The sequence below is a fragment of the Mugil cephalus genome, chromosome 4 (assembly GCF_022458985.1).
Source record: "Mugil cephalus isolate CIBA_MC_2020 chromosome 4, CIBA_Mcephalus_1.1, whole genome shotgun sequence".
NCBI lineage: Eukaryota > Metazoa > Chordata > Actinopteri > Mugiliformes > Mugilidae > Mugil > Mugil cephalus.
In genome coordinates this window covers 6,292,479-6,318,811 of record NC_061773.1, presented here as the reverse complement: position 1 = coordinate 6,318,811, position 26,333 = coordinate 6,292,479, and the positions used below count along the sequence as shown (strand labels likewise).

General features: G+C 42.7%; 2 protein-coding genes across 3 annotated transcripts; one reads left to right on the top strand and one right to left on the bottom strand.

Annotated features, from left to right (window-relative positions):
• Positions 1-574: 574 nt before the first annotated feature.
• On the top strand, positions 575-19,063 carry camk1a (calcium/calmodulin-dependent protein kinase Ia). Of its 2 annotated transcripts, none has more exons than XM_047583201.1 (12): positions 575-1,511; positions 2,953-3,071; positions 10,668-10,799; positions 11,739-11,813; positions 12,301-12,439; positions 12,555-12,681; positions 12,954-13,029; positions 13,112-13,224; positions 13,313-13,391; positions 15,054-15,141; positions 15,308-15,476; positions 16,246-19,063. In XM_047583201.1, coding segments are annotated over exons 2-12 (1,086 nt in total). In that variant the 5' UTR covers positions 575-1,511; positions 2,953-2,985; the 3' UTR covers positions 16,248-19,063. The 2 variants fall into 2 exon arrangements, with proteins under 2 accessions (XP_047439157.1, XP_047439156.1); XM_047583200.1 differs by having other exon boundaries at positions 576-1,511; positions 16,408-19,063.
• A 7-nt stretch (positions 19,064-19,070) lies between these two features.
• Positions 19,071-26,311, bottom strand: LOC125006800 (actin-associated protein FAM107A). Its single transcript, XM_047583203.1, has 5 exons — positions 25,118-26,311; positions 23,287-23,338; positions 20,986-21,172; positions 20,741-20,897; positions 19,071-19,868 (listed from the first exon to the last, which is right to left on the bottom strand). The coding sequence occupies exons 1-5, from the start codon at positions 25,160-25,162 to the stop codon at positions 19,764-19,766; spliced, it is 546 nt and encodes a 181-aa protein (XP_047439159.1). The 5' UTR covers positions 25,163-26,311; the 3' UTR covers positions 19,071-19,763.
• Between the last annotated feature and the right edge of the window lie 22 nt (positions 26,312-26,333).

The following is a 26,333-nucleotide window of genomic DNA, read 5'->3' as shown; positions in this document are numbered from 1 at the left end:
TAGCGTTTTCTTTAAAGTGTTGTTGCGCTTACAAGTTTTATATCACATTTTTAATGGACCAATACTGTCATTGCTTTCTTTTTCAAGTGTGTGTGTTTATTTCACACATATGTGGTTAGTCGACATTTGAAGTGTTAGTAGTGAGTGCAGTTCATGATACAGAAGTTTCCTGTTCAAGACTGGTTTCAGTGTGTTCAAAAAACGTGCTTATTTGCACTGAACTCTGCGACAGCAACATTCTTATGAATGTTGACCTCAATCAGAGCATAAATCTGAGTATTCAGTGGTTTGCAACAAGCCTACAATTTCCAAAGAATCCAAAAACAGTCTACACCGTGTAACTTAATGTGTCATGGTGCATTCGGTCATTTTAAATAAAGAAAAGACAAAAAATATACTAAACTAAAAGAGAGTATGTAGACGTTGTAAATGTATATACCATAAATGGGTGTCCTAGGGAGTGTATCTCTGAATTTATTTTAGAATAGCCAGTGTGCCCACATCTGCTTTTTATTATAAACCTAGCTGGGATAGTGATTTGGGGAGTTTTTGGAAAGGCAGAAAGAAATGATCTGTTGTGTTAGTAACAGGATGTCCAGTCCTTATTTACAAATGGAAAGCACATTTTTCAACTCTTGTTATCTACAATTTGTGGACAATATTTGTCCTTATCGGAATGGTAGATAAAGCCTTGCACGACAAACAGACCAAAGCTGACTGATAAATGAGACTGTCAAAGAGATGGAGAATAGGCCTCTGTTTTCTGGCATCCTAGAGCCTGTAGGTGTTTTTGTACACTGCCATCTGTTCACATCCTTTGGCTTAGTTGTCTTTTGTCTGATTACATCTTATGGGCTGACATGTGACAGCCAGTGCCAGAGTGGGCTTTGGAAAGTGTGGGAGTATGTGGAGCTGTGAGAGAAGAAGGAAGCGGGCGTTGCCTTAAGATCAGTGGAAAAGGAGCTTTAACACTCTGAAAGTTATATTAGGCCTACTACATAAAAAAAAAAAAAAACACTAATCCTCTGTCATTCCAGAGACATGTTTTCAGTGTAAAAAGACTTCCACTGAATACAAGCGTCTTGCAAGCACCGCTCTTTGATCAATTATTCACACTGACACGTTATGCCAGCTCTGAAAAAGCCCTATAAATTGTCTGCATAACCTGCACACTCTGCTAAAGCATGCGCCCCAGCCCCTCTCTGCTGCAAGGAGCTATTTCGGAGCATGACAAGCAGATGTACAAAATAATGATAAAAAAAATAAATAAATAAAACAAATAAAGCTCTTCACATGTAACAGACGGTGGCTCGACTAGCATGAGGTGAATCGCGGATCACGCGGTTCAGAGAAGAACAGTGAGCGATTTTTATGGTGCACTACGTCCACAGACGTCTGGTTTTCTTGACGTCAGGAGAAGTCTGAGCGGACCCAGCGCTGCGCACAAGCACAGCAACCACATCGCTCCCAGAGGGAAGGAGAACGCACCACAGCTACAGATCGCCATTCAGGTATGTTCTGCGTCTCCGCTTATGTGTTTATTTTAACGCACACTCAGTGCCGTGGTTCTCTTTTGACTACAAGACCAAGTGGATTTGGCGCGCCTCCATGTCCGCAGCCTCCTGATCTAACCCAAAGATGCTGCCTTCGTTTGACTCAGCCATACCCTTGAGCGCTGCAGTATAATGCTTTTGCACACCCACACCGCCTGTTCTTTATGTAGCTTATATACTTGCATGATCGCCACCGCGCATACGCAAAAAAAAAGACGGAGGACCTCTCCATGGTACAGACATATTGCACTGGCAAAACGTTTTCGTTTCCATTCAAACTCTCTGTTTTCTTGTCATTCACGCCCTGCAGCCTTAACGCAGAGCGGATCACTCAGCTAAATAGAGTTTCCACTTGACGGGATCCCTTAGTAAGTGTGGTTTCTTCAGAGCAACCTATTTGTTTGGAGCAACATTTGTTAAATATAGCACAGACAGGTCCCCCAGCTGGTTGTCTTGCCTCAACTGACCGTGCGTTTGTTTTTTTGTTTTTTTACGACTGTTATGTGCGGTCCCTTTCTTGCGACACTCTCCGCCGCTGCACTGTTTGCCCTACTTTAAAGCTGTCAGTGTTCGCTATTTATTGTTGTCAAAAGAAGAACAAGAAGAAGGAGAAGAAGAAGAACTCCGTTGTGTGGTGTGGCTTTTTTGGGGGGCGGTTGCACGTCTTCTTATCTGTCTCTAAGCTCATTTGGTCTATTTCCTGTTAATGTGTCTGTTCTCCACGCTGAACATTGTTTGTGCAGCCTCAAAAGTTGCATCTGTAATTCTGTTTGATGAAATAATCATCAATGCAAGAGCAAATATCGCAAAAATAATAATAAGAGACTGCAGGCGGCATTAGTGTTTTCATTTATTGGATCATTTTTGTCACGAGGCACGGATTCTTCTAAGTTGCTGTCTTGTCATTCACTGCAGTTCAACTTGCTTTTAAAAAGCAAGCAAGCAAGAGCAGCAATAATTACTTAATCAGGGAAATCAATGGTTGGTTTAATGGGGGGAAGGTTTGAGGCAGCGGGCACAGCAGTCTGCCAATCTATTCAGAAATGCTGAGACTGAATACTTTTTGCATTTTAAACACTCTTAATTATGTACAGTAACCATGGCAGGGAAGCACAGACTGCAGGGTAATGTTTTCTTAAAATATTTATTTCGGCATCATTCATTTTTATCACCATTTTGTGTGTTGTGTCATGTTTGTAAAGAGATAACATGAGGAAGTGGTTAAAAAGTCTTCATACATAAATTACACCCATTCGTTGCCATAAAACAATTCAACTTCCAAAGTCGGGGATGTTTAAATCAGGGATGCCGTCACTGATTACACTTTAGAGTCATTTGAATCGGTCGGCAACCTATTTTCGTGAATGCTCCTGAGTGGTGTTCTTGTTTTCCCATGTAGCTGTAGTGTGGCGAATCCGACCAGCCTTGTAGGATGCCTCTTGGAGAGGAAGGAAATGGATGGAAAAAGAAGACATCAGACATCAAAGAACATTATGACTTCAAAGAAGTCCTGGGAACGTAAGTAGCACTGTTAGTTTAATCAAAGTACTGTTAAGGCCAATGAGAAAATGCACCGGTGCATTCCCAGATATTCTTCAGGACCTTCTCAATGACACAGTTTTACTGTGTGTCACTTGGCATGTTGGGTAATGGGGGATATGTTTCAGAAAATGTGCAATGTTCCTTTAATTTTAGTGCAATTTATCTTCATTGCACGCGCTCTGCTAGAGTCTCAGCAGGGGGTGGCTTGAAGAAAGTGAAATCTGTACGTTTTTGTGTGATGTGAATTACCGTGCCCTTTATAGTTGCAGAACCTTCATTAGCACAGCGTGTTTTAATCAATTTCGCACCAAAAAAACACTACTAATTGTGACAAGTTTCTGGATCCCATTGTGCCGTAATTGATGGGAATATGCGTGTAACCGAGCACATGCACACTTTACAGTTGAAGAAACAGAGAGACAGAGAGGGGTTTCATCCCAGCTCCATCCTGGCCGTCAGCACAGCACAATTTGCAGGCTGGACTCTGGAGATTTTGACTCAGACTTCTTGTCCTGTTTTTGCCCTCTTGTTCTGTTGAATGCTGAGTCAACAATTTGCACGCACGGACGCACACACAGACACACGCAACTTTATTCAGCAGCAGTGGCTGTTGTAGACCGAGAGCTTTAAAAGACATCACTTCTGGAGGTGCCGTTTATTGTTTGCAGACACGTGTCTTCCTTTAGTTTGTGTGAACGAAACAAAAAATCACCGTTCACTTCTTCACCTTCAGGACACTACAGGTCTAAACCAACGATTCCAGGTGCTTGGTTCTGGTGCAACAAAGGTGAAAATCTTTAGGGCATCTCCTGTCTGATTTAGTTTCCTGATTTGGCGACTGGTCCTTCAGTTTTTGTAGAAAAGACACTAATCTGTTCATTAAACTAAATTTCATATATTTTTTATTTTAAACATAGAGATCAGTTGTCATTTTGAATCAGACCTTTCTCTCTTCAGACCCCTCATATGTAGGATTTGATCATGTGATAGATGACCCGGGGCATGTAAACAAAATTTAGTGTGAATTCTTAACTCGGGTACATTCGAGAGAAAAGTTTGGCCGCAGCGAAGCTGTTGAAGCTCAAGTTCAATCCACCCATGCAAAGTCTGGCGATGAATCGTCTTCCCTCCGCCTTCTCGGCGACCCTGATTACATTTGGTTAGTCCAGAATGTGAACCACATTTTAAATCTTCACTTTGTAATAAACTGCAAAATTAATCCGCGGCTGGCGGGGCAAAAGGTTTCCCCGCAGTCAGTAATGATGACCGCTGGGCTGGCGCAGACCTGCGACTTTTTTCTCCAGACGGACGGGATTGAGCCCAGATGGTAAGGGGTCACCTCTCCACCCCACCCCCAAACGGAGTACAAGAGACCTATGGCACGTCCACCTGTGATGACACGAGTGTGCCATATGTAGTGTGGTTGTTTTTCTTTCTTCTTGGAATCACACCTGCTTCCCCAGAGAGGCAGCACAGAAACAGACATTAATGACTGCACGGCTCTGGTCCACATCCAAAAAAGTGAAAAAGCAGTGGGCAGATGAAACTGTCTAGTTATCTAGAAATCTGTGAGAGGACAGCAAATAGGACTCCATGTGTCTGTTTGACTACCAAACCGTATATATATATATATAAAATGATATATATATATATATATATATAATGTATATATGGGTGCTGCTAAATGCTGATAATGTCTGCTAAGGCTCCACTAAGACTTAACATGAACTTCAAACAGTGATCGTGCTGAAGTGTGATATTAAAGGTTATATAACAAGGACTGGGTGAGGGAATTTGCATTTACCAGGATAGTGTGCTCCCTTATTTCACGAAGGGAAAAACTGTAGTAATATTCCTTCCCTGCTGTCACTGTAGCCGGACCTGGCAGAGGGCAGAATTAATGTGTTGACGGAAAGCTCCTTATGCTCGCAGAAAAGATTACAGAGGAGCTTTATCCAGGAATTCAGTGTGTGAAGTTAATTGATTTATGTTGAAATATTATATTCAGATCCGGCTAATCCTCGCAGTCCTACCTCTGTTTGGGGTCCACTTGAGGACAATCCATCCTCACAGTTGGCAGATGAAAAAGAAAATCCTTGCGCTCCACAATTTTGATGTCAGCGTCGCTTCGGAGACATCCTCCTACTTTTAGTTCTCGTTCTTGCGAACATTTTTTACTTATATGCCTCTGATGAAATGAATCTACGTAGAGTTGTGACGGTGTGTCTGACCTCTACGGCATGAAAAGACGGAACTGTATGTGTGAAATAAAGCCTAAAAATGGATAGTTAACAGGAGAATTCTACTAGAAATATTCTAACATGTTGCTGGGAGTTAGATCGTAAGATAAGAGGTAATGTAGAAGCGGCTGCTTTGCCTATCTGTGCACAGGCTGGAAACAGGGTGGGGGGATCTAACCCAGTTTTGTCCAAAATGAACAAAATCCACCTACAAACAGCCTCAGGGCGCACTAAATAACACGTGTGCATTCATTAAATGCAATTATTTCTATTTATATCTCATGTTACGAATACGCACAAAGACAAAAGAATCAGCAGATGATTGCACTTGTTGGAGGGCTTATTTTCTCCACAAATACCTCTGAGAAATAGCTACATTTGGTCATTTTGTCCTCCTTCATCCCCCATCGCCTGGATGCAGCTTTATTTATTGCACTAAAATGAGTGTCAGGTTCCTCTTGTAGCCATAATTGCCATCTCCAAAAAGATCAAAAGTTGAATAAGATTGTGTGTTGCAGAACATTAGGATTCCCCTCACTGGGAGCAATGGGAAACATCATTTGACAAGAAGTCCTGAGTGCCCTGCTTCTATCATGGGCGTCTTGCTTCGTATGTTTGCACTCAGGAGTTAAGTTGACAGTCTGCAAAATTGTCCGTTTGTCTGTTTTCATTCGTCAAATGAGGGTGTGACTCAAATGAATGGATTCTGTCTTTTTCGATGGGCGGACACCTTCACCCAGAGAGTGTTTGTTAAAAACCGAGGGGACGGGAGGCGAGAGGTGTAAGAAGCTCACCGTTGCCACAGTTGTTAAGGTTTATTGCTGCCATCAGTGTAATTACAAGCAGTGTTGGCATCGGCAACATCTCAGTCCTGGATCGACGTTGGCGTCTCTTTTACAGTCTGATTAAATGTCCAGTGCCATTACTCGTTTGATGTGTTTGCGTATGACTTTATGTTACGAGCGGTAACATAATATTGCACTTGAGCTTTTGTTAATTTTATGATTCCCGTGGACAGAGGTCCCCCCACCAGCTGGTAGCACGTCTGACAGAGACGAAGTGCACAGGGGCCGGTTAAGAAAATCGTTTTAGACCATAACAACAGCTTTAAACTTCTCCCGTTGGAGCACTTCTTCAAATATACTGCTGATGCTTGGTTCTCCTTTCGGGATCTCTCTATTATGAAACGAAATAATTACATGACAGAGAGCAGGCTGCAGGAAAAGAACGCCACACGAGCCCTTGTGATGTCGTCTGCCAAGCAAAAACAATGAGCGTTAAGCAACCACAAAGCATGTTCAATTGGGCTTTAACAACAAGTGGGACCCATCTGACGATTCTCAGGGATATATCTGACACAGAGCGGGATAGGTGGAGCTGGGAAAGAGAGCTTCGGCTGACTTTAAATTCAGATTGTAACGAAAAGGAAATGTACGTAACGTATGGGACAGGTCAGCTGTAAGAACTACTTGTGCAGTCAAGATGGATAATGACCAGGGGCATAAACATTGTGACGGAGCAGTACTGAACCATGCTGCAAAGCACTCGTGCTGGTTTATTTGCACAGAAGAGCAGAGGAGTTAAGAGGTTTCACCTACACTTTAGCAGAGTGGATGGAGGATGTACAGTCATACATTTGTCAGTGAATCCTCACCAGCTTTGTTGATATGTAAAAAGTGTTTTTTTTTTGTTTTTTTTAGTATAAAAATGGATCTAGAGATTGTTTTGAATGGGATTATACTGTATGTCCACACATATCCTTCTCCCTCTCAAACCCACACATACACAGAATGGATTAGTCTAAAAAGGGAAAGCCTTTTTTTGGGACTTGGAGGCATGTTGTGCATGAAGGCAGCACTTGCATCAGGTGTGATCGATAGATGCTTATAGGTGTTTGCAACAAGTCCAAAGATCCAGGCTCATCCTGACTGAAAGTCCTTCGCTCTAAAGCCAATAATAATAAAAAAAAAGGACCGGCGTGACTAATATTTGCCATTGCAGCCAGCATCCACGCTCATGAGCGAAGGCACAAGCAACCGATTCACGCATTGCTAAACCTTGAATATAGTTTTATTAAATGTTAATGGAAGCCATTAGTGTGCATCCTCCCAGGGCTTCGCAAACAAACTCAATAACTGACGTACAAATAGCTGCACCTCCGGAGAGTGTGCTCGTGCCATTTCATTTAATTTCTTAGGGCCCGTCATGTTAAAAATCATAAAGATAAATTGTCAAGTGAGGCCACGAGTACGGCAGCACAGCACACTGATCACTGGGAGAGCAGTGTGAGACACTGATAGCGATATGAGAACGTGTGAATCAATATTTGCCCAAATAGACAGCTGGGATTACAGTGTCTTCACTGAGTTCTCTCTCTCTCTCCCTCTCTCTCTCTCCGTCTCTCTCTCTCTCTCTCTCTCTTCTTCTCTGAGTGTGTGTGTGTGTGTGTGTCAGAGAGAGACTCATGCTGTGGTGCATGTGTTCATGTTGTGCCGATTGCTTTAGGCCAGACATCATGACTTTGCTACAGATGCTTGATTCTATCTATCTATCTATCTATCTATCTATCTATCTATCTATCTATCTATCTATCTATCTATCTATCTATCTATCTATCTATCTATCTATCTATCTATAACGTCCAAAAATCTCAAATGTTCTGTGGCAAAAACAGCCGAGCTGACAGATGCATCATCTATGAGTCTTGAGACCAGTGACTCATCTGAAACTTATTTATTTTAATTTCCTAACAGCAAGTTAACGCGCGTGCCAGGATTATTTACTGGCACCGGATAGATTTCCGTGGTCTGTTGCTAATTGCTGGTGAAATATGAAATATATGAATATGAAAAATACAATTTTAAAAAAAAGTTCAACGACAGCTTTCACTTTCCTTTCATCCCCGTCTCACATCTGTCCAACGTCGAGACGCGCACATTAGCTCTTCGCAGAATCTCATTAGTCCAGAGCAACGGCTACAGTCGCTTCCTGTCTTCCTCCGTGTTTCTCTCCCAAACCCGTTGAGAGCCCACCCCTACTATGTCTCCAAGGAGAAATGAGCAACTGGATGGTTAATTACAGCGTGTCTCACGGCAACAGTAGAAAAGTGTGTGTACGTGTGTGTGCGTGTACACATAGAAATACACATTTGTGCACATCCTTTTTGTGGCTCTCTCAGTCACTCGTGTCATCCCCAGATGTTCAGTGACATGACGCTTGTCTTATTTGTTGCTTTTTCAGCCATCGGTCCAGCTCGTGCAGCCACTAATATTCATTTATTTGGCATGTTTACTTCTTTTGAAATAAAGATTTGCATAATATAAATAATGAGGACGTATCAGTCAGGATTTGCAGTTTTGTATTTAAGGAGGCCATAAATCTAAATGACATCTTTCAGTTTAATGGGTCCGTTGAGTTATAGATGTGGGGAACTTTTTGCACGGCGAATAGGTTTTTGCAGATATGACAAAGGTGAAATGACAAAAATATACACATGGGTTTGCTGCCGCTGTCTCTTTTACTTCCTGTGTAATTGAACACGTCTGTCGTATTTTAACAAGATTAAGAGAATATCTGTCATGTCATAGTTTGATGTGAATACATGCTAACGTTTGCTAATTAGCATTAAAAGGCTGATGTTGAGGATACAAGTGATTTGTGGTAATCCATCTAATAAGTGACAGTTTACTGAGAGCTAATGCTAGCAGGTTGGTTTCGTAGTAAACAATGCAGCAGTTCCAGAGATCTTGACTGGCTAAGTTGGCCGTGAAAGTAGGTTTGCAACATCTCCAGCATGCGGTCTGTCGAGGATTACATCACTGTCATTTCAACACACTCCGCTGCCCATCAAGATGAGCTGAACCAGATGATTTGTCGAGCTTTAGCTCGGTTTTCTCAAACAACTGCGCTGCGTTTCCAGGGTGGACGTGTTCCTCACGTTACGTGATAAAGTCAGTTCATCAACGCATGACGGGCCCCTCCTCTGCGTCCCCACACATCTCAGGCCGTTGACCTCTCATTTTAAACACCCAGTAAGACTAAATGGATTTTAACTGACTGATAATTGAAGTCTAACACCCTTGACCCTGTGATGAAACCCCGGCTATAAATGCAGCCGAGTTAAACGCATTAAAATGCTTTTATGGGTCGATGAGAATCTGAGCTTTATGCGATTTCGCTCCGAGATTATTTTAGGGATGTTTTAGAAATGAAACCGGAGACGTGTGTGAGAATCGAGCTCTCCCCTCACGCGTCAGCGTCGCTGTGTTTCTGCCGCGCTGGTTCGTTGAGCATAAGATGGCCACGGTGCAAAGGCATCTCAAGGATTACCACAGAGTCACACAGAGCATTTATTATGGAAAGATGATGAGGAGGGGGAAAAAAAAATGACACAGAGGTGCACTGAGAGAGGGGCAGGTCGCGTGCTAACTCCTCGGCTCTGTAATTAAGTGTTAATAAACAATAAAAGCAGAATCTAAAGTGAGAGGAAAGGAGATGTTTGCCTTCTTATGAAATGGTTGCTGCTGGCAACGACACAGTGAGGTCTGTATCATTTCATTTAAAGGCGCAGACTTAAGTGAAGTTATCCCGCATTAAGATGCTCGCGATCAGGAGGTCTGGGCAATGTTTTCCGCAACTTGAAGGTTGAAAGTGCATTCAGTCGTGAGCGGCCGTGTTGTTTCACACACATGGAAAGGATCCCTGTGGTTGCTAACAATGTGCGTGCATTCAGGCCTCCTCCTGAGCTCCCTCCCACGCTCCTGTGGGGAGACTGTGTAAATACACACTATTCTCCCTCTCATCATCACCAGACCATAATCCATAATGCAGTCTAGTCTCCCTCAGATACAGCTACACTACATTTACTCTATCTATTATTGAATGGATTAAAAATAGTTTCAAAAAAAAAAAGGGAAAAAGCAACCTTGCTTCACCTCAACAGCTTTTCCTCAGCCCTCCAAAATCTCTCGGTAATGTCACCGTTTTGAATTATTCATCCGAACACCGCTCACTCACACACGCACCCATGCCACACGAACACATGCCCAGGTGGTTGAATGCAAGGTGTTTGGAGATCTGGTGCCGTTGCTGAAATGCCCAGTTTTAGAAGACGGTGTTAAGTGTGGGAATCAACTGAAACAGCACCTTTGCTTTCGATATTAATAGAAATGTTGTTGCTTTTTTTTTTTCATGCATTCAAGGATTCATTCTGAAGTGCACCACACTCATGCCACGTTGGCCTGTAGCTCAAGAGGAACGAGTCCTATGTTTGCTTTCTTGCCACACACCCACACATTTCTTATTCACAGTCTAATGTGTGTTTGTGTTTAAGGGGCGCCTTCTCCGAGGTGGTTCTAGCAGAGGAGAAGAGGACCCAGAGGCTGGTGGCCATCAAGTGCATCCCCAAGAAGGCACTAGAAGGCAAAGAGAACAACATCGAAAATGAGATTGCCGTACTACACAGGTGAGGCGGCGTCGCGGCAGCTGCTGCTCCGTGTCCAGCAGGAGGAATTAGTCGCTGGTGCCCCTCGCAGCGATACAGATGCAGCATACATATAAGGGGTCAATTGAATGGGTGACTAAATGCATGGTGTCAGTAGAAACAGTAGGATTGTGCACCGGAAATGTCAGGAGTAAAGAAGATAGACCTATTTTTAGTGTCCCTGTTGCCAGGGCAACAGCACACAGAGGCGGAGATGGTGTGGAGTTCCCCACAGCAGTGTGCTGAAGAAAGAGAAAGAGACATGGAGGGTGGAGAAGTGGAGAGGGGGGCAGGGTGCGATGGAAGGAGAGGGAAGGACGGGAGAAGTGTAGTTTGGCTAAATATTTAAAGTCCTAATTAAATAAAGAGGGGAGTCACGCGAGAGGGGGGACATCAAGAAAGTTTAATGTGAGAAATGAGAGAGGGATTCTCTCGTTCTGCTGGAAGTCACAACATCCCCTCTCAGCTGTCGCTCGTTGCGTTAGCGATGGTTCATATGCTCTCAACTTGAATCCAGAGCCAGGAGAGATGCTCGAGCGTCTGCGAGCTAACAATAAACGATCCAAATCAAATTTTCTCAGAGGGAGACTTGGTTATTCTGTTAAGCCCCATATAGCTGCTCCTCGTTAATGTTTCCAGCTGCATAATACTAAGCAAACCATCTACATGTTGACCGGGGGGGGGTGTTGGTTTTATTTGTCATTTTGTATTTTTTTTTTTTGTTGGAGAGCATTGTCAGTACAAAATCTCAGTTGTGCTTTCTGCAGAGAAGGGAGAGAGAACAGACCTCTCTCAATGTGAATTATGCAGCAAGAATGCCATCTGGTGACGAATTAACAGTTAGCAACGGATGAATTAAAAAAAAAAAAAAAAACAATGCTGCAGATTTCTGATGATTTCTGTCCATTCTTCTTCCCGCAGAATCAAGCACCCGAATATTGTTTCACTGGAGGACATCTTTGAAAGCACATCCCACCTATATCTTGTCATGCAGCTGTGAGTTCTCCTTCTTATTCCTTACGCAAGGGCCAGTTATGTAACAGAAGGAGCACAGATCTCTCACGTTTATGCTGTAAAAGAGCACCCGTTGACAGACGGTTAATCAGCATGAGCGTTTTCTGACTCGCTTGGTGCTTTCCTTTATTATTTTGGTCGTTGGCCTAGAATTAAATATGAAAATATGAAAAAGCTTACAAAGAAGACCCTTTACCCTTGTGTTCAACCGTATAATTTAAAATATCCAACCTGCACCAAATGATCTTCTACATGTTTATTAAAATCACTTCTTCAGGATCACTTCCGAGCAACGTTTAGCTGCACAAATGTTTAAGACTGGCCAGTACAGGTCCACAAAGGCCACCACTAGTTAACTTAACTGATGAATGAAACAAATGTGAGGATAGATATTACAGTAAAGTACTCACAGATGCCATAGTAAATGTGGAGGAATATTTAGCTGCTTTCTGTGATATGTAACTCCTAGGGTGTCCGGAGGCGAGCTGTTCGACAGGATTGTGGAGAAAGGCTTCTACACAGAGCGAGATGCCAGCCAGCTCATCCACCAGATCTTGGATGCAGTCAAATATCTCCACGATATGGGGATCGTCCACAGAGACTTGAAGGTGTGTTAACGCTTGGGGAAAAAACGGCGCAGTTACGGCTCAGTGTGCCTTGCGGACGGCCTTTGTTCCTCCGTTTTCAAACCGCCCCCTTTGATCCTTCCTCTCTTCTTTGCAGCCAGAGAACTTGCTGTATTACAGTATGGATGAAGACTCCAAGATCATGATCAGTGACTTCGGACTGTCAAAGATCGAGGGAGCGGGCAGCGTCATGTCCACGGCCTGCGGTACTCCCGGTTATGTGGGTAAGGCGTTTATTCCTGCGGAACGTCCTCACTTCTCTTTCATGAGAGCTCAGAGCTCGCCGTTTCCACTGATATCCCCTCTTTATTCACTCCATTGTGAGAGGCTCTTTCATCCACTACTGAGTCAATTGCAAGTGTTTCAGAAGTGCTCTCCACCTGTTTAACGTGACCTGTCAGATCACATGGTATTACTGAAAGGTCAAGACTACTTGAATTCTCCCTCACTGCTGCTCCGTCTCATATATTTTCCACTCTGTGAATGCGTCTCCCAGCTCCCGAAGTGCTTGCTCAGAAGCCCTACAGCAAGGCAGTGGACTGCTGGTCAATAGGAGTTATTTCATATATTCTGTAAGTCCCCTCATTCACCACGAGAAGCATGGAAAGTGATAGCCTTTCTAGTGCTGAATGTGTTCCAATATTGCTCCCCCAGGTTATGTGGATATCCTCCGTTTTATGACGAAAATGATGCCAAGTTATTTGAGCAGATTCTGAAAGCAGAGTACGAGTTTGACTCTCCGTACTGGGATGACATCTCAGACTCAGGTACTGCCGAAGTAGCTTCAAAATAGAGATGCAGTGAAGGGAAAGTGAGAGTGGATTGTCATGACGTGAACGTAACCTTTGTTGGCAGCCAAAGACTTCATCTGTCACCTGATGGAAAAAGATCCTTTGAAGAGATACACGTGTGAGCTGGCCCTCCAGCATCCCTGGTAAGCGACCGAAAGCGCTCCCTCACTGCATGCACATTTATTTCAATGTTATTATGGTACGGTAGCACTGAGACCTTTCAAGCTAGACACACAGATGTGTGAATATGTTTGTGTATGTTTTATAAAATTGGGGTGTCTGGACAAAACCAGAGAAAGGAATAGTTCTCATGCATCCAGGTTATGGTACATTTAGAAATAAACTGGTCGAAACAGGGGTAGCTGGACTTATGGGGTTTCTTGAATTCACGGCACGTCAAAGGACATTTATGTCAAATTGGAAAACTCCCCTCCAAGACAGGCGAAGTGGCTTAAGATCTAATCTGCCATCAGTTTCCAGCAGAAATCTGTCCTCAAAATGTTTCACCCTTGTTCAGGCAGACTCTGGCCATTAATGGGTACTTAGTGTAAAAAAAGGATCAAAACAGTTTCCTCCAATTACAGACAAGTAGCTGACATTGAACGGGCCCTAGTCATGAGAGATTCAAGTGTACAACTCCTGCATAAGTTCCCATCAAAACCCCAACTCCAACAGGTTCAATTTACAACGGAAGAATCCACAAGCTCAAGAAACCCTACGCGCCCAGTTGTTTGCTTTTATGAATGATATCACCAACATAATTTGGCTTTTTGACGAGGATTTACAAAAAGTGATTAACTGTCAATGTGAAAACAGCTTTCTACAGAGCAACACAAATGAATTAAAAGTATATAACGTATCGCCAGGGGCCAGATAGCTCACATTTTGGTCTCATCGCAATCATCTCCCACATGCCTCCGGGCAAACTCTAATGGAGGTTTAATGCGAGAATTCTTCAGCAGTGGTTTTGTCTGTGCAGCTTGCCCACAAAGCTGCAACGGATCACGTTTACCCGGTCTCTTCCAGCTCAGCTGCTGAAGCTTTGAACTCTTTCAGAGCAGTCACATGTGTCTCGGTGGCCTCCCTCATTAGTCTCCTCCTCTCACTGTCACTCAGTTTGTATGAGCACCTGCTCTAGGCATGCTCATGCTCCTGCTAATTCTTCATGACGGCTTTAACTGAACTCCAGGCTATATCCACTGACTCATGTTTTTGTTCTGTATCAGTGCCCTGATTTAAGCTTTTCAATAACTTATTTTTCTGAGTTGCTTGGAGATGTTTTGTCATCATGTAATTGTAGACAGGAATGCAGGTTAACCAGTGACTGGACCTGTCCATGTCCATTCTCTGATGACTCACAACTGTTTTGGAGGCACAAAGGAGACCTACACAATATTAGACACGTGGTCATAATGTTATGCCTGATGGGTGTATGTTTTCGTTTGACAGTAAATCAGTAACCATAGACTATATACATCGACATTTGGGCTGAAATGTCCCATAGAAAGTGTCATCCTGCCTGTTTAAAGCAGCCAGCGCCGCAAAACAAAGACACGGCAGAAAACGAATATGAGAAAATCCCCCATAAGAAGCTCCAGCTAATGTTTGGATTTCTCCCCAGCGAAATGACTGGAACAAATAAGCAATTACTGCAACACAAATAGTTGCAGATTAATGTTCTGTAAGACTGACTCATTCATTAATGAACTAACAAGCTAATCAATGGATCCAATCAATTAGAAACCCGAGCCCCAGGCAGGTGTCTCAGATGCCTGCACATTCTCCTAATTCTTGGTGACTTGCAGGATATGCGGCGACACGGCCCTGGACAAGAATATCCACGAATCTGTCAGCGCACAAATCAAGAAGAACTTCGCCAAAAGTAAATGGAAGGTCAGTGCATCGGCGGAACCACGGAGCGTCGCGCTGAAAGAGAGGAATTAAGATTGGCAGGCGCTGAGTACGCCTTCGCTGTTTTTCTCTCTCAGTAGCTGTCAGACGTTAGAGGGTCTTACTGTTTTTTTCCCCCCCTTTCCCTCCTGTCTCTCCCTTCATGCAGCAAGCATTTAATGCAACAGCGGTGGTGCGCCACATGCGGAAGCTGCAGCTGGGCACTAGTCTCGAGGGACCCAGTCAGATTACTCCCACCAGTCCCTGCCATGGACATCTGCTCCCAGAGGAAGAGGAGGAGGAGGAGGATGACTTGGGGAATGGGGAGGAGGAGAGCTGTAAGTTAGCAGTTCATAGTGAATGAACAAATATGATTTTGAATATTTCTCTCTCAACTGTGTGAGAGACAATGCTCTGACAGAATATGTGGGGAAAAAAATTATTTATATAGTGCTACCTGCCGTACTTTGTTCATCTTTTAGTCGATCATGCAACCACCTTAAATTGTACAGAGGTGTGAACCCCGATAAGTTGTAAAGACGTTTTCTCAGGTGTCCCAGGAAAGAAGGCCACAGAAAACGCTAACGATATAGAGAGTCTGTTCGAGACGGCGGTTTAGCTACATCCTCGGCTAATGGTGAAGGGGCTCTAATGTGTTCTGTGTGAGTAAGGGAACTCCTCACTGTGTTAGCACCCCGCTCAGTTTGTCTGGAGCCAAAGCGTTATTGGTTTGTATCAGGACAAAGCTAAAGATGATCAATAGCTCAACAGCTACATTGTGATTGAAGCTTAAAGTAATGCCCTGTAAATCGTAGCTGTGAGGAGGGCTCCGCTACTAAAAGCTACTGATTCTAATGCCGGCGGTGTAGCGAGTTCACACTGAAAAAGCCTTGATAGAGATTCACATATACATGCACTGATAACATCTACTAGCAATGAGTGATGGGAATCTGCCTGAGGCGACGTATCGAACGAGCGTTCTCCGAGCCTCAGACGAGACGTTAGCGAAGGGAGAGAGTCAGACGTGATTGCGGCCCGTGCCAGCACGTCAGAGTTACCCTGTGAGGTAATAGGTGACTCCTCTTGTGTTTACTTCTGGTCACTCAGAGAGAATCGTGTCAAGATGAGAAAGCTGGCGCTCTTTTTGGAAATGGCTATGAGGTCTGTGGTTCTCAGTGCGTGTGCTGTTGAGGAGAACGAGACGTACGAGAAGGGAAATGCTGAAACGCCCCCTGTTCTGCTCTGCTCTGCTCTGCTCTTAACATCCAGTGTCCCACTACGAGGACGGTCGCCGGGGAAGCAACGAGGGCAGCACAGATCGGGACAGCCTGAGGAGCTGCACCTACTGCTGCCGGCCAGCCAGTCGCATCTGAGCACAACCTCCTTTTTTTTTCTCTTTTTTTTTTTTTTGGTCACGGTGACATTGTCATTGTATCCCTGGAGCGCCCAGAGCCCGTTCGCCCAGTCTGGCCAGGAATGCAGAGTAGATATGAGGCAGAGAACATCCACAGCCAGCAGGTCAGCTGTTACATTGTGGATAGAACATACTGTAAGCCTTCATCCAGAAAAACAACAAAAACAAACACAAAGTTATACAACATTTTGAACATTTTGCAGAGTGGAAGAAGTTTTAAAGGGCCTCACTGTACGATTATCCGCAAGTAAACCCCACCAGTGCAATTTCTATACCAGAGTGTGGCCATTGGGTGTGTGTCGTGCTAAAAGAGCTTTATTCTGGATGTTAGCTTCAGTGAGGAAAGACCAGGGCCCAAAGGCAGCCTCCTCCCTTTATTTTTGCCCACACATCATCTGTCACATCTACCTCTAATCACAATTAACCGTGTGTCCACATCCATCTGGCCCGCACATGCTCTACATGACTGGCAGCTTTGTCCAAGAAAAATAAATAAAAATTAAATAAAAAATCTGGCCAGACAGGGCAAAAAGAGAAGGGGGGTGCTTTTATTTAAAGGGAAACAGTGCTGAAAGCTACTCCTGCATGTCTTTATACTCTTCACCCACCCATCCCAGTCAAGTAGCTTTTTTTTAGTCCTCAAGGTGTGTGTTCACTGCCGATTCCACCCGTTTACTTCTGGTTTGATCGCCCTAGCCCGCTCATACTCGTCATTATTAAGTGTTTCTGTCTTTTATTTATTTTTATTTTTTTTATAAGTATTTCCTCCTTTTGCTCAAAGCCTTTCTGGAAGGGACAAAGTGGATTCTCGGGGGGGTTAGGGACTCTCTATATTCTGGCTCAGACTGGGTTTGTTGGAGGGCGGTTCTGACCTGAAGTGTGTGCATGCTTCTGTTGGGGTGAGGGGTGGGGGCACCGAAATGTATGAATATCAAAAAGGAGACTCTTTTTTTGTTTGTTTGTTTTATGGCTGTTCTGTTATCAGAGGCTCAGACTGAGATCCCCGTAAGCGCGTTAGGAATCCATCCCTCCTCCATCATGTTGCTCTGAAGGGGCAATTACATGGAGAATCCACCGCGCGTGGGAAGATTAAAACAGTCGCATCCGTGTGTCGCCGCTCATCCTCCCTGTTCTGTTCCTGACGAGAGCCCAAATATCCGCCAGCCCTGACGGTCTCTGCGTCTGGCTCCGGCCCGGCTCGAGTCGGGTCGGAGGGATCTCAGTCTGGGCGCTCCGCCTGCTCTGTGCTGTGCACCTCTAGTGGAAGAAGTTTTGGTCTACTGTTTGCATGACCTGGTTAAATATGTTTACATGAATGATGATCAATTAGTATAAACACACATGATTATTATTACTCTGTTGTATTGAAAAAAAAAATGATGTAATACTGTAATTTTGAGCTATATAATGTGAAGTGAGTAACACCAGAAGTAATGTTGTTGAGAAAATACAACACAGCACAGTGGACTTTTCATTTGCATCGACTGTGAGGGTCAAGTCTCTACCTGAGTGACATTTCTCCTGTACTATGTTTATTGACAACTTTCTCCTTCTGTTTATTGCTTTTTCCTACACAGAACCTCTCCAGTTATTCACTCCTAGCCGACACCCAGACACTATTAGGGGAAAAAAAAAACAAAAAACATACACCAACCACAACGCACACTATGAAAAGAGAAAACACATCACCTGCCTGCCCGTATGCGAGCTCCACATCTGTCCTCCCGAGTAAAAGGCCTGCAGTACCAAAGCCATACAGCAAAATGGAGGGATTTTACTGTAGATTTAGACACGTCGCCATTTTCTAAATGCACGACTCAGATGAAGGGCAGCCATGACTCTGCAAGAGATTTAACATGGAAAAATAATAACAGCTATCAAAGACTCTTTAATTCTGATCTGGATCATAACGTGCCATTGTTAAATTTAAGCATATTACGACATACTGTGTTTTATTGCTGAGCTTAGAGAGCTACCAATCCATCAGACATCCCCCCCTTTAGTTGAATTAAAACCACAAACCTAGTTTCCCTCCATTTATAACTGACACGTGCAGGTCCATAGTACAGTAAAAGAAGGCAATCACTCTGGATTTTAATGACTGTAATTGTGGAAAATATGCAAACTGTGTTTGAAGGGCTTCATGTTAACTGTAAGATAGCCAATGTTGATGACTTTGATAACCTGGCTATTATGTGTTTGGTAATGACCTTCTGTTGAAACTTTCCTGAAATTTGTTTCCACTTGGCTGTGTTTTGGTTTTTTGTTTTTTAAGAGAGAGAAAAAAAAGCTTCTATTACCCATTACAAACACATCTAAAATGCATAAAGAAACACATGTATATTATATATATAAATATAAGTATATATTGTATATCCTTTTTTTGTAAAAGCTGTTTTGAGCTACAACTGTATGGATGCAATGCATCATGGGTTATTGAACAAGAAAATATGATTTGTACCCACAAAGATATGATTGCAGGAAATGAAATAAAACTTCCTTGTCTATGCATTGTGGGTTCTGTCATTTCTCTGTGACTTTATTTTTAAATGCAGTAAAAAGGTGAAACAGTGAAACGGGTTCGACCCATGAAATAACACGTACAGACAATAAAGTTATGAATTATTTCACATATTTGCACCTTTACTTATTTACCTACTCATTTCATGGTCCTTCTAAGTGAACGGTATGCGACACAATCAGCACATGTACAATATAATGTAAAGGAAATACTGCAGGTTTAAAAAAAACACACAGTTAAGGAGTGTTACAGCAGGAGCCAGTGTTCATTGATTATCAGACGTCATATCGGGGAACCTCAGAACATGTACGTGATTCGTAGTCAAATATATTAAAGATAAAATAATAAGCACTAACATTCCTAATTGATGCCATTATTATGTGAATTTCATTTGCATTGTTAGAGAAAAAGCCACATACACAGACATTAAACATTCAGGTGAACATTCAGATTATATTATCTTATCATGATATCATTCTTTTTCACTTCTCCTTGCACCTTTAAAGTCAGCAACTCGCACCACAAATGGATGACATGCCTCGACCTGACCGGAAGGTGTCGCCTCCGCCGTGAATACTGAGCAGCCTTATCTATTCACCGTGGAAGGCACTTAAGCTCTAACATCTAATCCCAGCGTCTCTTATTCCCAGCGGTCTACTCCGGTGACGACAGTCAACGTGCTCTTATCTGTCACACTTGTTTTCCTCCCCCGTCCAGCGCTGCGGTTCTCCTCAGTCTCTCTTTGACTTGGAGGAACTCGGGCTCCTCCTGCTTGTGTCTCTCGTCTCTCTCCAGCTGTGGAGAGATGGAAATGCACTTGCATCTGGAGCTCATGCGTGCAGTTGCACTGAAGTGATCATCATTTTCGTCACGAGACATTTTCCCGGCGTCTGTCTGGGAGCGGTTCTCTAAATGTGGCGGTGTAATGTGACTAAGATTTGATGCGTTTGTTTCTTTCAGTGGTGCAGGAAATATGGATTTTGTTCCACCCCATTACATGTTTGACAACTTGACAAAAGATAACACTGTAACAACCTATATTTAAAAATGATTCTTGCACAACTGCAACACTGAAATTGTAACATTGTAACATTAATGCAAGTTAAAAATGCTCACAGTAGTTACCTTTACATTTGACTTCTTTCACCCTAGTTTTACCTGTAGCAAAGTATTTGTGCAGAGCAATATTTCTGCTTTTACTTCCATAAACAAAGTAAATACCCACTCCACCGCGGCCTGAATGAGAAAGAGTCTCTCACACCTTATATTTATGTCCTTAAGTCCACAGTCCAACAACATGAAAATGGCTTTATGAGCAATTAAATAAATAGATTCATTCTCCTCCTGTGATGTGGACCAGGAAGCTGCATTTAAACTAATATGAATTTGGTGTAGGAGCCAAGACTGGACTGCCCTCCACTGGCTGACTGCAGAACGACGTGATATTCCAGTAGCAGTTTTACGTTGTATAATCATAAGATCTCGAGAGGAATGTCACTCTTCTGTGTGGGGAGGAAAGAAGCTACACCACATCTATCTTACATGATATAATGCTTCATGAGAAGTAATTCCCAGAAAAAAATGAACCTCATTTAATTATAATGATTATGTTTTCTCAGGCAGATATAATTGGAATTATGAAAGAGTATTACATATCCCACGTGTACCTTTTCAAGCCTGCGGCGTCTTTTCAGCAGCTCTTGATGAAGAGGGGATGTGTTCTTCTTTGCCTCCTCCTGGTCCCTGCTTGCCTTCACCCTTTGATCCCATTTCCTCTTTTCCAGAGCCCTCTGGAGTTCGGTCTTCCCTTCCTGAGACACTCTCCTGTCAGACACACAGACAGCCTTAATGATTTATATAAATAATGAAACTAAAGTGTGGCCGTTTATGACTTTCAGAGTGTCCGTCCAACCTCTTGTGGGCCATCCGCAGTTCTTTGTGGAGCTCCTGGTGGCTCTTGGAAGCAATTAAATGACTGAGAGGTTTTGGGGGTCTGATTAGATTACTCCCCTCCCCCTCGTGCTGTAGTTGGCATGGATGAGCCTGAAGCTCTGGGAATCGGTCTTCCTGTTCAGTCTGATGTGCCTGCATCATGGAGGCTTAAGAAGAAGCAAACGTGCCAACAAACCTAAACATTTGATTTAGAATAGCTGAGGCTGAATATTATTAACTGAAGAAAGAGGAATTTGTTAAAGACATCTTCTGCAAAAGGAGAGAGGAAATGGCAATTGTCTTGTCAAACTGTTCCCAAATGTAATAATGAATGTTTAGGTTATTAATGTTTTATGGTGTATACCAGGGGTCTTCAACATTTCCAGGCCAAGGAGATTAAGTAGGGACCCCCTACCTACTACGTGTGTTCTATATTAAACTCGACCTAGTGCCATTTATAAATATACAACATTATCATCATTTTGCATATTATTAATAATATTAATCAATCCCTTATCCCTTAATATGTAGGATTCATGTTAATGTGTATTTAAAGAAATTTATATTTTTGTAGATTAAAAAATATATGAAGCCCATGTGGAAGTGAAAAAATCTGCAGTTCATCAAGTGGCCGCTTGAGGGCGCAAATCCCTATAGACCCTCATGTTAAAAAAGCCCAACTTTACAGCATTATTAAACATGTTTACAGCCTGGTACAAAAATGGTTTCGGTCTCGATGGTTCATTTCACTATTCATGACAACTATACAGGGAGTGAATTTTTTTCTAACTCATTAGTTTATTTTTTATTAAGGTTTAATTAAAATCTTACATAATTAAGGGCGTTCCTGCTTTGAGTGACTGGTGGTAGCCTGAGCTAACAGATAGCGGAGAGTTGAGTGGGCGGGTCTCAACGTCCGACATAACCCCCATACGTCCTTATTTGGAATATCCGTTTGTGGGTGGAGTAAAGCTCATCAACATGGCGACCACAGGCTCCGCCCACTTCAGGCTTCATTTTTGAGGTTCAGAATCCAATGGGTGACGTCACAACGGGTTTATCCATAGTATATACAGTCAATATTGAAGACCTATGGTGTATACCAATGATCTACTCACGACTTCAACATCAGCACGTCACATTTACTAACACAGCAAAAGCTCACAGCAGCCTTTTAGCACAACAAGCAATTTCAAAAAGAAACAATTAGCAAAGCGTTAGCTATTCAAACAGCAAATCATCACATTAAGTTCAAATTTCAGAGGAAAACAATTATGACGTTCAGATTTTATTGAGCCTGTTGCTGGAGTAGAGAGTTGTGCACGGAAAATGCTTCACGTGGCAACTTTGATGTAAGTTGTGAGAACCACCGAGGTCAATAATTTAGCAAGAATCAGCAGGTAGCACGACGCACAGATGAAATGAAAAGATGAGGCTAATTTGAATGATCAAAGTTTCCTCACACACTTCATAAACTCAGAAACTGGTGTGGTTGTGAATAAGTCAGGAACAGTAAACACGACTCCATCTGATGTAAAATGCTAGCCGTGCAAAAAGAAACAAACAAAAAAAAACACTGTTCTTAAAATAACGCTTAACAGTGGAACAAAAGCAGAAAAAATGGGCTGAAAGTGAAGCCTGGGCTTTAAAGTCTACGCTACATTGTCGGACGTTGCTGCACGTCACACAGAACTACATGATGCAACTGTAACAAGAGTCAGCTGACTGTTACATCACCACAGTGTTCTTGTTGGCCGTGTGAACGCAGACAGGGAGAAGGCCTTTGAAGGTGTGTAGTTTAGGGGGAAATCCCCAGTGGATAGTTACCCTCAGAGAGTGTCCAGAACAGATTGGTCCGAGGGCACTGACTGTGTAGTAGCTTTAAAACACAATTCACCGGGAATACCAAATGTCACTAGGCAAATGGTTTATTGACAGGAACATAACGGTTCATTGACTTAACAGATTATGTCTTTTCCTTTTACTCTTTAAGGATAGTCCGAATCAATAAGACAGTCTATTCCGTAAATAAGAACAGCCACACAATTTCCAACACTTCCTCTCCGCCCCATGCCCTTGTTTTTCCCCGAGTCACACAAACAGGCCAAGAACTTTACCCTGCCCCTTTATGACAATAATAATAACAGATATTATGGATACACCAGTGGCTCAGCGCTGTACTGTGCTGGCTCACAGCGAGAGGCTCCCGCGATGGATGACATTTTACGGGCAAAATAACAACTTGCAAAAGACAACAATTGCAAATGGATATTTTTCTCACCAGACCCATTACGGCATGCCTCACTTCTACCGGGGAAATGCTGGAGATCTCTCTGTCAACAGAAAACAGTCATGTAGAAGATAATGTGCCCCAGTCAAAAAAATAAAACATAAATAAGATAGATAAATAGAAGACTTCCCCCCCGGGTCAACATTTCATGCAAATGGAAGCAACACAAAGCCGTATTATGATGCTGACAGATAAATAAAGTGTCGGCTCTGCTGCTACGTGTTCAGTGGAGCGAGCAGAGGTGAGGTGGAAGGCTGCCACATCATTAATGACGGTATTAAACAAAACACAGTTTGATTCCCACTGCGTTACTCATTTGCTGGAGTTGGTGCAGAATTAATAGCGGAGACGGGAATGATTCCCCCGTGGTTATAAGGCTGGACAGCTGAGCTAACGTTTTCCTCTCCGCTCCTATCTGTTTTATTTCATGAACGTGCAGGAAAATACTGTCTGACTGTAAAATGAAAAACTTTTTCTCTGAGCATTATTAGTCAGGATTTCTCTCTCTCTCTATATATATATATATATATACTATATATACTATATATACTGTATGTATACACTGATCACATCAGATCATATTTGTCTGCTACAAATACACTGATCAGCCACAACATTACGACCACTGACAGGAGAAGTAAATAATACTATGGTCCCACACTAGACTATGGTCACAGTACAATGTTCTGCTCGAACACTTTTGGACTTGGCACCTAGACCAGACCAGACACCCCCACCCCATAGCAGTGACACTCTTTGATGGCAGCAGCCATCCCCAGTAGGATGCAGCCTGACACAGACACACACACACTAAAATAGTTTATTTTATTTGTGTTGTGTGAGTTTCTGTATGTTCTTAATTGTCAGAACTTTCCCAGGCTGCTGTCTTGGCCGGGCTTCCCTTGGAAAGGAGGTCTTTGTATCTCAGTGGGATCGACCTGGTTAAATAAAGGCTAATAATAATAATAATAAAGGAACAACTTAAAAAACATGAAGAACAGCACAAGGTGTTGACCTGGCCTCCAAATTCTCTACATCCCAAACTGATCAAATATCTGTGGGATGATCCACAGAGACCCACACCCACTAACAACATCCTGTTACCAGACACCACAGGACACCCTCAGAGGACCCATGTCCATTCTCTGATGAGTCACAACTGTGGGAGGGAGACCTACACAATATTCATAATGTTGTGGCTGATCAGAGTATATATAGAGAGATTTTATCTGTATAGATAAAGATCTATAGGTATTGTTAAATGTTCTCCTGTTCCAATATTCAAATAAGATAAAACATTTAACAAGGTGACAGTAAGCGGTCAGAGTGAGGGGGAATCAAGAAGAGCACTGAGAGAATTTTAATGACAACTTTGCTGCTGCTGCTGTTTGGCTGATGAGAGAGGAGTCGTGCTGTTTGGCTGAATCTCACACAGTGGCTATTGTGTGGAGAAGAATTAATAGGACATGACAGGATAAACAGTCTCCAAGGCCCACTCTTCAGAGGCCGTTTTTTCACTTGGATAAAGACTTCTATTCGGTTTAGGCATTTGTGCATGGGTAAAAGTTAGAGACAAAACAGAGAGGGGAATATTACTTCAGTGTTATCCTACCGTACTGTAGAATAACACTGAAAATAATGTGCAATTTACTGTCAGGCATGCTATAAAAAGAGCTCACTGTAATGGAAGATTTTTCCATTATCTTTCTTTTAATCTTCCCTAAAACACACGCAGCGTGCTGGATTATGACTTTTAAAGTGACTACAGACATGACACACGTGCAATATATCTTGGAGAAAGAGCAAAGAACAAGAAACTTACCTTCTTCCCATGGGTGACTCCCATGTCCTCAGTATGAATCCTCATTCGGAGCCTGCACAGATGCCTGCTGGGCTTGCAGTGGACCAGAGTTTCAGCAATAATTCGAGGTTACGCTCTCTCTGCTCCAGCGGCCAAGAATGTCACAGAGAGAGGAACGTGCTCTGCGTTCGGACCAATGGTGATGCTCCCAGGGAAGCAGCAGCTAAGTAGAATACAAACTCCGGAGAACAGGCCCGACGTGCTCAAAGAATATTTAACGTGGGTACAGGCAGTGTAGGAAAGGAAGCAAAGCACATTTGCTTCAGGAGAATCCTACGGTTCTCGTGTTTTATTTGAGTGTTTAAAGGGAAAATTACTCACACTTTACAAGTTACATTTCAAATGAAGATATAAAAATGAAAATAGAAAACATGATAAGCATATAAAATACATCTTTTTTTTTTTTACACTCGTGTCATCTTGTAGAAGAGTCCATCAAGCTCCTTAACACATTTCAGATCTCCACGAGCTGTTAAAAGTTCCATCAAAGAGACCCAGATCAAAAGGTTTAATTTAAATAACTGTTCTAGGCAAAGACAAATCAAGTTATCCAGCAATCCCCACAGAGATCTGAGAAAAGTCAAAGGGAACTTATCAAAAATTTGTAAAGGAGAATTTCTTCTTTCCCTTCCCATTAATCTCACCCCAAGTCAGATTTATCTCCCCTCCCTTGTCATTTATCTTGTCGCTCCAGGTTAGGAACCATTCCACTGAGCTAATGCTGGTATGTTGAACAGTTTGCACAGTAAAACGCTGCTTAAACAGTACTGTTATTGTGCTGTTTGTCCCAGAGGGAAGAAAAAAAAAACTGTTGGCATTTCAATGCGTACCTGATACTTGCAAAGAATCAAGTCACACTCTTGAGGTGTCGGACGACGTCCTTGATTTCTAGCTAACATTTATTTAGCATTTTCTATCACTAAGTAGTGTAGCCAGCTTCGTTTATACAGGCAAAATCAACAGCCTCAGCCAACAATGCTATGCATAGATCCCTTATTCAGGAAAAGGAAACTCCAGGCAGACTCCATTAACAGAAGGCTGTTCAAGGTAGGACAGCCGTAAGAGATCCAACAATAACTCAACAGTAATAAACTCACAAATGTGCATGAATTCAATGCAATAAATGAAACAATAATACAGTGCCTACAAAAAGCAGCCATCCCCTTGGATGTTTTAC